The 11074-nt window shown below is 54.0% G+C and overlaps 1 protein-coding gene across 4 annotated transcripts in view; it reads right to left on the bottom strand.

The window, feature by feature from the left end:
* Positions 1 to 320: 320 nt before the first annotated feature.
* The window catches only part of ARHGEF11 (Rho guanine nucleotide exchange factor 11), a 52406-nt gene continuing 41652 nt past the window's right edge, over positions 321 to 11074 (bottom strand). For 3 of the 4 annotated variants that reach the window (XM_033174496.1, XM_033174498.1, XM_033174499.1), the window contains 16 exons: positions 10497 to 10643; positions 10058 to 10137; positions 9815 to 9940; positions 9547 to 9664; positions 8937 to 9115; positions 8764 to 8839; positions 6983 to 7150; positions 6785 to 6872; positions 6052 to 6159; positions 5584 to 5663; positions 5061 to 5303; positions 3860 to 4246; positions 3142 to 3216; positions 1723 to 2015; positions 1213 to 1405; positions 321 to 1056 (listed from right to left, as the gene is read on the bottom strand). In XM_033174496.1, coding sequence (XP_033030387.1) covers positions 1007 to 1056; positions 1213 to 1405; positions 1723 to 2015; positions 3142 to 3216; positions 3860 to 4246; positions 5061 to 5303; positions 5584 to 5663; positions 6052 to 6159; positions 6785 to 6872; positions 6983 to 7150; positions 8764 to 8839; positions 8937 to 9115; positions 9547 to 9664; positions 9815 to 9940; positions 10058 to 10137; positions 10497 to 10643 — 2411 coding nt within the window. In that variant the 3' untranslated portion in view covers positions 321 to 1006. The remainder of the gene's footprint in view (positions 1057 to 1212; positions 1406 to 1722; positions 2016 to 3141; positions 3217 to 3859; positions 4247 to 5060; positions 5304 to 5583; positions 5664 to 6051; positions 6160 to 6784; positions 6873 to 6982; positions 7151 to 8763; positions 8840 to 8936; positions 9116 to 9546; positions 9665 to 9814; positions 9941 to 10057; positions 10138 to 10496; positions 10644 to 11074) is intronic. The other variant, XM_033174497.1, reaches the window with a different exon arrangement.

Here is an 11074-nt window from a genome sequence, read left to right as displayed (position 1 = left end):
GCGGCCAACCTTGGCGCCACCACAGCCCAGCCCTCTCTCGCGAAGCAAGTGCCAGAGCGGAAGACAGCGATGCTTGTGGGGTGGAGGGGGCAGACACTCCGCCCGGAGAGGGTTTGGGTGGGGGCGCCGGGGGGGGGGGAGGCTGTCGCCTGCCTGATCCCTTTGGGCTGCTCCTCGATCCATCGCTGTCATGGCCCTGAGAGTTGCAAGGGTCTTTGCTGCCCCCCACCCCCACCAAGCCAGTCTGGGCTACAGGGGTCGCGGGCCTTTTCGATCTTCTAGATATCCATCAGGGTCTGGAGGCATATCTTTTTTTTAAAAAAAAAAACCAACAACTTTCTCATATATTTACAATAACTCAATGCATATACATACATATTTATATCAAATAAGGTCTGGAAGCAGCTGGGACCTCTCCAGTGGGAGGAGCGGGATCTTCCTCACCGTGGAGAGGAAAACAAAATAAACAAAATGGAAAAAAGTGCAATTATACAGAATATATTTCCAGCTTTCATGTACATTGGAAAAGCCAGCCTGGGGGGGTGCATATGCAGGTGTGCATATGTACACGATTGATTCAGCGGGGGGGGGGGGGGGGCAAATGGAGGCTACCCCCTACCCAAAATGGAAGAGACATGCAGGCAGAGAGAGAGAAGCGGGGGCTCTCTCCACCTTAAGCACACCCCCCCCCCAAAAAAAAACCACCATCCGGGAGCTTGGCTGTCCATCCTGGGAAGCCCCTGATGGGGAGAACTCCACAGATATTCTTTTTTTCAGGGTTCAAATTAATCCAGCATGTGCTTCCCAGGGATTCCAGTTTTTCTTCTGCTCCATCGCAGGTTTTGCCGCTTCTCACGTTGGCTGCCACAGGACCCCCCCGCCCCCTCCTCAGTTCAACCCAGAGACCCCAAAGGTGGGCAGGGAAGAGGAGGGAGCGGCGATCTGCCCGTGAGCGAGTCCGCCTGCCCGCCTGCCTTCAGTCCGTCCAGTTGCAAAATGCCCCTTCCTAAAGGGTCACCTCCTGGGGGCTGCTGTCTTCAGAAAGGGAGATCTGGCCTGGAAGGGAGAGAGAAAAGTGGGGGGGGACACTTTAGAGCCGCCAAGCACAGCAGGAGTATCTCCCCCTCAGGCGGGGAGGGGTTGGGGAGCCCCCAATCTCCTGCAGGTGGAGAGAGGTGTCTGCAGCAAAAGGGGAGGGGGGGCGCTTCTTACCGAACGCGGCTGCTGCCTCCACCGGAGATTGTGGGGATGGCAGAAGATCCTCATTGCTGGCTCTGGAGACTCGGCGGCTGCCAGGCGGCGTCTGGCTCAGCTCCGGCGGCACGCAGCCCACCGGCGTGGAGCTGTCTGTGGTTGAGCCGCCACTCAGGGATTGCAGCAGCTCCTGGTGGGCCTTTTCGACATCCTACACGAGGAAGACCCCAAACAGAGAGAGGGGAAGGGGCTATTAGGGATGCCTGAGAAGAAGGGCCACTGGGCTTATTCGGTCACGTGTTCCACGCCTTTCCCCCCATTAGGGCTCTTTTTCAGTCCAAAGGTGACATGACAACAAGGCTAGAGACCACCCTCTGTGCCCGCTCTGATTCTCTCCCCGTCCCAATGCACACAGGATTCATTCTCCCAGCCCATTTCAACCCATTGCCCTGTCTCTCACAACAGAGGCCACATGCAGGTGGCTGAAAGCTTTCCTGCTGGTGATAGAGCACCAAGGGTTTCCCTCACCTTTAGCCTGGTGAGCTTCAGGGAGAGCTGCTCTATCGTCTGGAAGATGACATCCACGTCCTGGACCACTTGGCTGGAGGGGGAGAGATCTGGGGCAGCTGGCGGGCCTTCCAAGTGGCCAAGCCAGCCTGCTGCCGGGCTCTCCTTGGCACGGTGCCACTTGTGTGGGGGCCTGGCAGGAGGGGAGCTCTTTGGTGGGCTAGAAGGACGGGCTGGCTCCACGGGGCTGGGGCTCCTGGCATCCGGCTGGCATTCCTCAGCACCTGCCGGCAAGCTCACGTAGAAGTAGTTTCCTTGGGGCGGGGAGACGGAGGGGAGCGTTAGTCGGAGGGGGGCATGGAGGCACAGAGCAGATAAGAGAGGGGAAGAAAAGAGAGGGGATGCCCACACTGGGGGAGAGCCACCATGGAGGACAGGCAGAGAGCACCTGCTTTGCAGGCAGAAGGTCTCAGGTTCAATCCCTGGCAGTAACTCCGAGTATGGCAGGGAAAGATTCCCTGCCTGAAACCCTGGAGAAACATGGCGGTTCATGTGATCCGATAGCCTGACTCGGTGTAAGGCAGCTTCCTATTTAAATCACCCCCTCTGGACTGAAATCTTACATTTGTTTTAGAGAAGGAGCTGCCACAATCTGAGTTGGAAGGGGACCTGCTCAGAGTCCAGCTCCCTGGCCAATATCTCCAGGAAGAGTTGCAGGCTGTCTCCGTTCTGAAACCCTGGAGAGCCGCTGCTGCCAGCCAGTGTAGGCAACACTGAGCTAGATGGACCCCACAGGTGTGCCTTGGCCAAGAATCGCTGCCCCCCCCCATCCCATACAGAGAAGCAAAGGCCAGCGGGAAGAAGGTAGAAGGACCTTCACACACACCAGACCAGCCATAGTGCCTCTGTCTGACTTTAGAGGGGTAGGGGGCGGCTGCACTTGCAGAAATGGGGCTGGTGGGGGGGGGGAGGATAGAGGGTGTCATTGGGATGGGGGACTTAGTGGGATCTGCCTTTGGAAGGATGTAAAAGAAGTGGGAAATGGCTATGACGTTCTGCTGCTTTTGGTACGCGCAAAGTTGTGACACGCAAATACCGAAGGAACGAAGGCGTCAGTTCAATACAGGTAGTACAAGGAAAGTGTTGGGGATCCTGTCAGGCAGGGATTTGTGGGGGGGGGGGGGGGCGGGGGGAGTTTGGAGTGTTGGTGGCAAGTGAGGATTGGCTGGTGGTATGAATGTTGAGTGATGGGCGCCAGTTGGGAGTTGGTGGCAGAGAGAGGGAGAGCACATATCCTGCCGGACTGCAGTCCCACAGGGGGTGAGCAGGGCCTCCCTGCACATTGCGGCCGCCCCCGAGACACACACGCTGCCCCCAGGACCCCCTCCATCTCCCCAGGCCCTTCCCAACACCAGGCAGGGGAAGAAGGGCTTTCTTTACCATCCGCATGAGCTGCGCCTCCAGCCTGGCTGCCGTCTGTCAAATGCAAAGCACCGTTAGTTCCCTCCACCTCTGCTGCGCAAGAGGAGACACCGGGGGTGGGGGGGAGAGGGGGGAGGAGGAGAGAAGCGTGATCAAAACCTTTGAATCACACAAGTGCCCAGCACCCAACAGAGAACACGCAGGAGGAAGTGGCAAGACGGGAGGGGGGAATAAGAGAATCCTAGGAGTCAAGCGCATGCAGGTTAAAGCTAAGAGAGGTCTGAGCAAGAGCAAGCTGCACCCAGGAAGGAGAGGAGAAAGGAGGCCACGATCCGCAGGCTCCCTGATCCCGGTCCCATCACCCTCTTGCGATGCCTTCCTGCACGCTGCAGGTTCCAGAGCAGGGAGGGTGGTTAGTCTGCAGCCTCTGAGGCTCTTGGCGGATGGGTTTCCCCTAGTCTTCACTTGCACAGTGCCCAGGAGTCCCCTGGCTGTCCGAGATGGCACAAGCCGCCTCCGTCCTCCAAGGCAGCCCTGGCAATCCTAATGGGCCAGGAGCTGGCGCGGGGACAGGCTGGCGGCTCGGTGCCATGCTTGCTTGGCCCTGTTCTTCAGTCACAAATATTCACCCTGGACCTGCATCAGCTCTACCCCAGGACACCCCCACCCCTCCCGTCAACCTCTTTGCCAGGCACATGCTCACCCTCCTCCCCTGGGACAGGAGTCACAGACGTACCTTTCCGCACCACTTTGTAGCTGCTGCTGTTGCCCTGCCTGTCACTTTCTGCAGCAGCCCCTTGGCCGGAGGAGCAGGGGTCTGCCGTCCTCTCATCTCCATGTGGCTCTGTCCCTTCCCCTTCCTCGGTGCTCTGGGAGCCTCTGGCCTCCGGCCCAGCACTGCCCCCCTCTGGATCCGCTGCTGAAGATTCAAGGAGCTCCTCGGCTCCGCTGCTCTCCACAGTCTCTGGCGGCTCCTCCTGGCTGCCCGAGTCCTGGCTGGCCAGCACAGAGTCCCAAGGCTGGCTGGCCCCAACCACAGAAGGGGTGGGGGTCAGGTCTTCCTCAGGGTCAGCGTCCCGGCAGGGGAGGAAGCTGCGCAGGAGGAGATGCCGCAGGGTCTCCACTGCAAGGGGAAAGAGAAGGGAGGGAGGACCGTTGCTTAAATCCCACAAGTGGGCTGAAGCCAGCCTCTCCTTGGACCAGGGAGGGGGCCTTCATCTTCCGCTACCATCTTCAAGGACCCTTTCTGGGCTGAGAGGAAGCAGGATGGCCAAGAAGGACAGTCACAATGATACTCAAGGGTAAAGGTAAAGGGACCCCTGACCATTAGGTCCAGTCGCGGACAATTCTGGGGTTGCAGTGCTCATCACACTTTACTGGCTGAGGGAGCCAGCATACAGCTTCCGGGTCATGTGGCCAGCATGACTAAGCTGCTTCTGGCGAACCAGGGCAGCACACGGAAACGCTGTTTACCTTCCCGCCGGAGCGGGACCTATTTATCTACTTGCACTTTGACGTGCTTTCGAACTGCTAGGTTGGCAGGAGCTGGGACCGAGCAACAGGAGCTCACCCTGTCATGGGGATTCGAACCAACAACCTTCCAATAAGCAAGCCCTAGGCTCAGTGGTTTAGACCACAGCGCCACCCGCGTTGGCCAAGGGTAGGGTTGCCATAAAAACCAGGACACCCCCACAAGTTGTTGAGCTTTTTTATTTACAAAAACGTGTCTAAGATCCAGAATGAAGCGCCGCCTTTCACAACCCCCCCCCCCCAGGACGTCAGTTCCACTTTTGAAATCCAGGCATGTCCGGGAAAATCCAGGTGTATGGCACAGGATGAAATCAGGCCAAAGGCTGCCCACCCCAAGCCTCTCTCCCACCCCCACTACCAGTGCAAAGATAAGACGCATAAAGGAAGAGAAGCAAGCTGGCTCTCACCGTCCTGCAAGGCCGACTCTGCCAGGCACCCGGGGAAGGCAGCCTCCGGAAGTGGCTGTGGCTGTTCATCAGGCCCCACCAGGGTCTCCTCAGGAGGAAGCTCCATCTCCCCAGTGGGGAATGGCGACAAAGCAGGAGACAGGCCTTCCTCACCCTGCTCCTTTCCCTCACTGCCTCCAACCTCTGGCTCTTCCGCCAGTACCAGGGGCCTCTCCTCAGCCAGGGTGTCAGTTGGGGTATCGTCTGCTTGGGGGGGGGGGATGGGAGAGAGAAAGGAAGTTTTGGAGCCCTGAAACAGTCGATGCCCCACCCCACCCCATGCCCCAAAGACAAAGAAGCCCGTTTGTGTGTGAGAGGGAGGTCCTGGCAACGAACAGAGAAGTCCCCCCCCCCCAAAAAAAATATCTTCCATAGGGAGCAGCAGGTTACTCCCAGAATGCCTTGCAACCCTGCTGGACCTTGGCAGCTGAGGCTGACTGCCCCCATCACCACCTCCACCCCAGGGCAACCGCCAGACACTCACCTGAAATGTCCTCCTCCTGGGTGGACACAGAGGTGCTTGGGGCCAGGTTGGGGGAGATGTCAGCATCCTGGAGCACTAGGCTTAAGAGGAAGGACAAAGAAGTCCATCAATGCAGCAGTGGGTTGGGGAGAGGAATAGCCCATCTGCAGAATCCCCCTTTTCATATCCCAAAAGTTTGCCCAGAAAAAGCTGGAGTGAGAAAACAGCTCTTGACACCCTACTGGCTGTAACTCATAGGGCAGGTGTGTTTATTTGAGGTAGGGAAGAAGATGTGCATGTTAACTGGAGGAGGTACGACTGAAGGGCATATTTTGCTCATTTAATAAGGCTTCTGCAAAGCAGGATTCACAGACTCTTTTTTTTTTAAAGCACATGCTAAATTCATCTAACACAGCTTCCCTTTGAAGTTCTCTGCAAAAGGTCTCCTGCCTCGAGGAGCTGGGGGTGGGGGGGGGGGTCCTCCCTTACCTGGAAGGAGCCGCTGGGTGCAGGGGGAGCTCCTGGGAATTCCGCTTGGCAGGCAGGGGGGCGTTCCGGGTGGACCTCTTCACCGCCTCTTCCAATAGTTCCATCCACCTGAGAGGGGAGAAAAAGAAACAGACTTGCCAAAAGCCCCAAAAAAGAACAGAGTGCCTTTGATTTGCCATCTTGAAAGGCAGGGAGACCCCAAATTTATTTCATCAGCATCTTTTAATACAGGACAAATGTTTACTAGAGGGCGGGACGTTTACAGAAAATATCTTAAAGAGCATTGCAAAAATGTGAATTCTCTGGCTGGCTTAGAATGACCCCTGTATGAACATAGAAAACCTTATCAAAGCAAAAATTTGGGAGGAGTTTGGAGTGATAATGAAAAGTGTGCTACTCAAAAGAAACCTGGGACTCTTGATGGGGTGACTGGAAGTCATGATAGAAGTTGTATTGTAAGAAGTGAATTTAATTTTTTGTAATTTGTATTATCCTTTGGTTTTCTTTCTTTGTTGACTGTTTTCTTGGGGGTGGGGTGGGGGGTGGAGACAGTGTGTTAACTGTTCTGGACTGCTTTGGTTTCCTTTTGTTTTTAAGTTGTCTGTTTGCCACACTGGGCTCCTTGACTCCTCCTGACTCCTCATGCTGCCCACAGGCCACTTTGCATTTTAATCTCCTGCTCCTTCCCACCAAAAGGAGATCGGGGTGGGAGAATAACAGATAAAAATATTACGTGTTCTTTTCTGAAGAGCTCGAAGCTACCAGTTCGTAGATCTGGGGTCCCAATTCAGAAGTGCAAATGATGAAGAGGGCTCGCTTATCTGCAGAGAGGAGAGAGACAAGCTGGAGGGAGGGTCGACCCACCAGGGCTGGCCTGTGCAGCTTCCCACCTCTGAACGAGGGCACGTGGTTTTATGGCCTCCCTTCCTACCTGTTGCCACAGAGCGGATGAGGACCGCGTTCAGTTTGAGGACGGGGCTGAATGTTTGTTTGGTGTCCGAGGAGCCCAGGGCCATCTTGCTGTGGCACTTGAGAACCAGCTTCTCATCCTGTTTTTGCAGAAGTACCAGGAGGTCTTCAAGGAGCAAGACGTGAAGATCTAAGAGAGAGGGAGGGAGGGAGGGAGGGAGGGTTGGGGGTTGTGAACCAGCTTTACGCATCCTGATAAGGACTGTGCTTTTCTGGAAGGGATTCAGGATTGGTTTAGTTATTTGATTTACCACTCTTTATCAAAAGATCCCAGGGAGGTGTAAAACATTAAGAACACATTTTTCGGAGCATAATAATAAATACATACATAATAAAAAGCATAAAAATAGATAGCATAATAATAAAATAATCATAACAAAAGTTGTTGTGCCTCCACAGATTTAACAGCCCATAGATTATGTAATGGTCAGAGGCTTGGGTAAAGAGGAATGTTTTTGCTTGGCACCTAAAGACATGCAATGATGGCGCCAGGCGAGCCTCTTTGGGGGGAGCACTGGGCAGACAGGGAGCCACCAAAGAAAAAGTCCTGTTTTGTTGATCTGCTAATAAGTGGGTGGGTGGGTGGGACTACCACTTGGCCTATTGTTTCGAGAGTGGTACCTCTAGTTACGAACTTCATTCGTTCCGGAGGTCGTTCTTAACCTGAAACTGTTCTTAACTAGAGGCGTGCTTTTGTTAATGGGGCCTCTTGCTGCTGCTGCACCGCCAGCACACGATTTCCGTTCTTATCCTGGGGCAAAGTTCTCAACTCGAGGTAACTCTTCCAGGTTAGCGGTGTTTGTAACCCGAAGCGTTTGTAACTCGAGGTACCACTGTATTGCTAATCTTGTTCATTACTGTTTACAGGGCTTCTGTTTTTCCATAAGTTCTACATTATATGAAATTTTAACATATTATATGATCCACCGCTTCCCTCCCTGCTACAGCATTATGCAGGTGCATATACTTTTCTTTGATGTAAGTCTGACTTAAGGCGTGTCTAGACACAGGAACAAGGGAAGGTCTATCTAGCTAGCTCAGGACCGATGGGCAGCAATGGCTCTCCAGGGCCTCAGGCAGGGAGTCCTTCCCCAGAACTACCTGGAGATACTGCCAGTATGGATTAAACCTGGGACCTTCTGCATGCCAAGCAGGTGCTCTGCCATGGAGCTATGAGGGCCCTTCTGAAGGCTGCTGATCTTGGAGAACCTTTTAATTTGTAGCCTGTTGTCCTAGAACTTTAAATACTATTGTGTGTTTTTAGTTTATCAATGGTTTAAATTTTTTAAAAGACTTCTATTGTTTCTAGTCTTTTGGTAAACCACTTTGAGCTTTTTACAACCTAGCCGTGTATACATTTTATTAAATAAATAACAACACATTGACAGTTTTGATCTTTCAACAGCTAAAGCTTTGCTTGTTTTAGGGACCATGTTCCAAAATTGCCTGGCTCTGTTAAATCTTTTCGGAAGCTGTCTCTTGACCCCTTCTCTTGGTCCATCTAGTTCAGTCTTGTCTACTCGGGCTGGCAGCAATGGCTCGCCAACGCTTTCCGGCTCAGGCACCTTCCTACAACTGAGCCACGAACCCCTCCACACTTTTAATTACTGTTTTAGTAGGAAAGCGGGATATAAACAGAAAAGTCGGCTGCAGAGGAAGCGCGCACAGGCCTTCACTCTGAGAGAAGCTGTGCCACGTGCGTGTGAACGCTGAGAGGAGCTGCCGTTTCTGCCAGCTACATACCCACGGTCTTATCCTTGCTGATGCGCCAACTCAGAGGGCCCTCGTGGATCATGCGACGACTTCGGAGGTCGAGGTTCTGGACAGCAGGGGCAGAAAAAGGCAGCATTTTGAGGAGGAGACGAGAAGGATGAAGCCAGGGACCCGGGTGCAGGGCGAAGGGGTGGGGGTTGTACCTTGAATTCCGCTGCCAGCGGGTTGCTGGTCCGCTCCAGCGAAGTGGCATCCAGGCGCTTCTGATAGACCTCCAGGCGCTGCTGGTTTTCTGCCCGCTTCACCGCCTCATTCACGTACCGGAGGATCTCTCGGCACTGGTCGCGGGCCTGGCAAAGCTTCTTGTGCTCCAAGGTCTCCCCTAAGCCATGAAGGTGCAGAGTGCATGTGTGAGAGAGAGAGAGAGATGGGCTGGCAGGCTACGGGCAAAGGTTGTTTCTATTTGTGGAAAACCTGGGAGGCTGCGTTTGAAACACACGGGGAGGGGGGTCCCCAAAGTGACTTCCACTACAATCCAGAAACAATGCTTCCGCAGCTCATGGGTGAGACAGCAAGAGTCCCCTGTACTGCCAGAGGCCACATGGCAAGTGGGCCTTGCCTAGCAAGCAAGACACAGAGCTGAAGAGTTGTTGTTTTTTGTGCTGGGTAACCCCAAGCAGACCCGGCCTTGACTGGATTTAATTTGCGCAATTTCAACCAGCGAGTTGAATGCACTTAAGAGGAGGTCATGATGTGTAACATTTGAATAGGAATAGACGCAAGGAAAAAGCCCAAATACGAAGAGAGAGGTACCATCTGTGTGCTTGATGATGTTCTCCAGCAGCAAAGGGTACTTAGTCAGCCGCTGCATCTCTGAGATGATGAGGTCTTTCAGCTGAAGGCGGCGGCACTGAGGGTTGCTCTCGGCTTCCTGGGAAAGGCAGGGGGAGAGAGAAACAGGCCTGTGTTTCCCTGGCATGCAGAGACAAGAGAGGGCTGGCCATTGAAACATCCCTTCCTCCCCCCTATCTGCTTCCTTCCCCTCCATTAGCAGCCTCCCGAGGCCCCATCGTGAGGATACCTGCATGAACAGCTGGAAGCGAGTCTCCTTCCGCTGCTTGGTCTTGATCAGCTCAAGCGCCATGGACTGGTATGCGCAGAAGCGGGCAGCCATCTGCTGGAACTCCTCGCGTGCAGCCCCGTCAAACTGGGGGGGGGGGAGAAGAGAAAACACTCCTGGGTTAACCTCAGGCAGGTCAGGAGATCACCTAGTGGCCCCAAGGCAGCCGCCACCTGGCCAGCCCACGAGGTCTGGGATCCTCACCCGGGAAAGCATGAGGTCCCCAATCTCTTTGACGATGGGCCCTTCCTCTCGCAGCCTCTTCATCGATTCCGAAAGAGAATCTGGAGAAGGGACACGAGGTGGGGAAGGGAGAAAAGGTAACAGAAGGGCCTAGTTTTAAACTCCACACAGTCACTCTTCATTTTCAGTGCCAGGCTCTCAGCAGTGGGCAGACAGCCTGCCTCAAAGCCGGCCATTTAGGGTCCAGCCAACATCGCAAATGGGATCAAGACCACCGCCAGCATTTCCCTGCCCCCTCCGCCCCGTGAGATTCAGCAGCTGCGGGGCTCTTAGGCTCTGTTCCAATTCTCCTCCTGAGCAGGGGACTTGTGGAGGGGAGACCCACTCTGCCCGCTGTAGAAACCACAGAACGGGGGCCTGGTCCAAAGGGGCCCCAACTGAGCAGGAGAAGCAGCCTTACTGTGGATCTCCAAGACCTCTGGGAGGTTGGGGAAGAGGAGGGCCAGCTCCTCCCGGGAAAGAAGGCTCTCCTTCCTCATGCGCTGGTAGAAGAGAACGTCCAGGACACGCAGGATCCGCAAGTGAGAGCCCTCGGTCACAAACAGCTCTGCGGAAAGAGCAGGGGAAAGGGAGAAGTGTCAGTCAGTCAGTCAGTCAGTTTTATTACGGCAAAAGCCAGCAGTACAAAAAATCATAAATCCAAACAGAGAAAAATCGGCAACATCATCACCAGAGATAAAACAATTACACAAAGGAGCTTTACAGTGTGTTATTCAATACGAGAGATTTACACTTCTGAATAGCTAAAGTGCAGAATTTAGCCACATCATATGATACTGGACTTGAAGAATCCTCCAGAAGATATTTTCGTAAAATTTCGGGGAAGGATTCCAAATGGTGTTGTAAGGGCGTAAACTTTGTTAAAAGGGGTAAAATATATCGAGCACGTTCTTCACTATAGAATTCGCAAAATAAAAGGATGTGAGTAACGGATTCTACCTTGCTAGACATGCAGGGGCAGAGACGCGCATGCATTGG

Source organism: Lacerta agilis, chromosome 17 (genome assembly GCF_009819535.1).
Source record: "Lacerta agilis isolate rLacAgi1 chromosome 17, rLacAgi1.pri, whole genome shotgun sequence".
Classification (NCBI taxonomy): Eukaryota; Metazoa; Chordata; class Lepidosauria; order Squamata; family Lacertidae; genus Lacerta; species Lacerta agilis.
The sequence above is the reverse complement of the archived record's forward strand: the minus strand, read 5'-3'. Positions and strand labels throughout refer to the sequence as shown.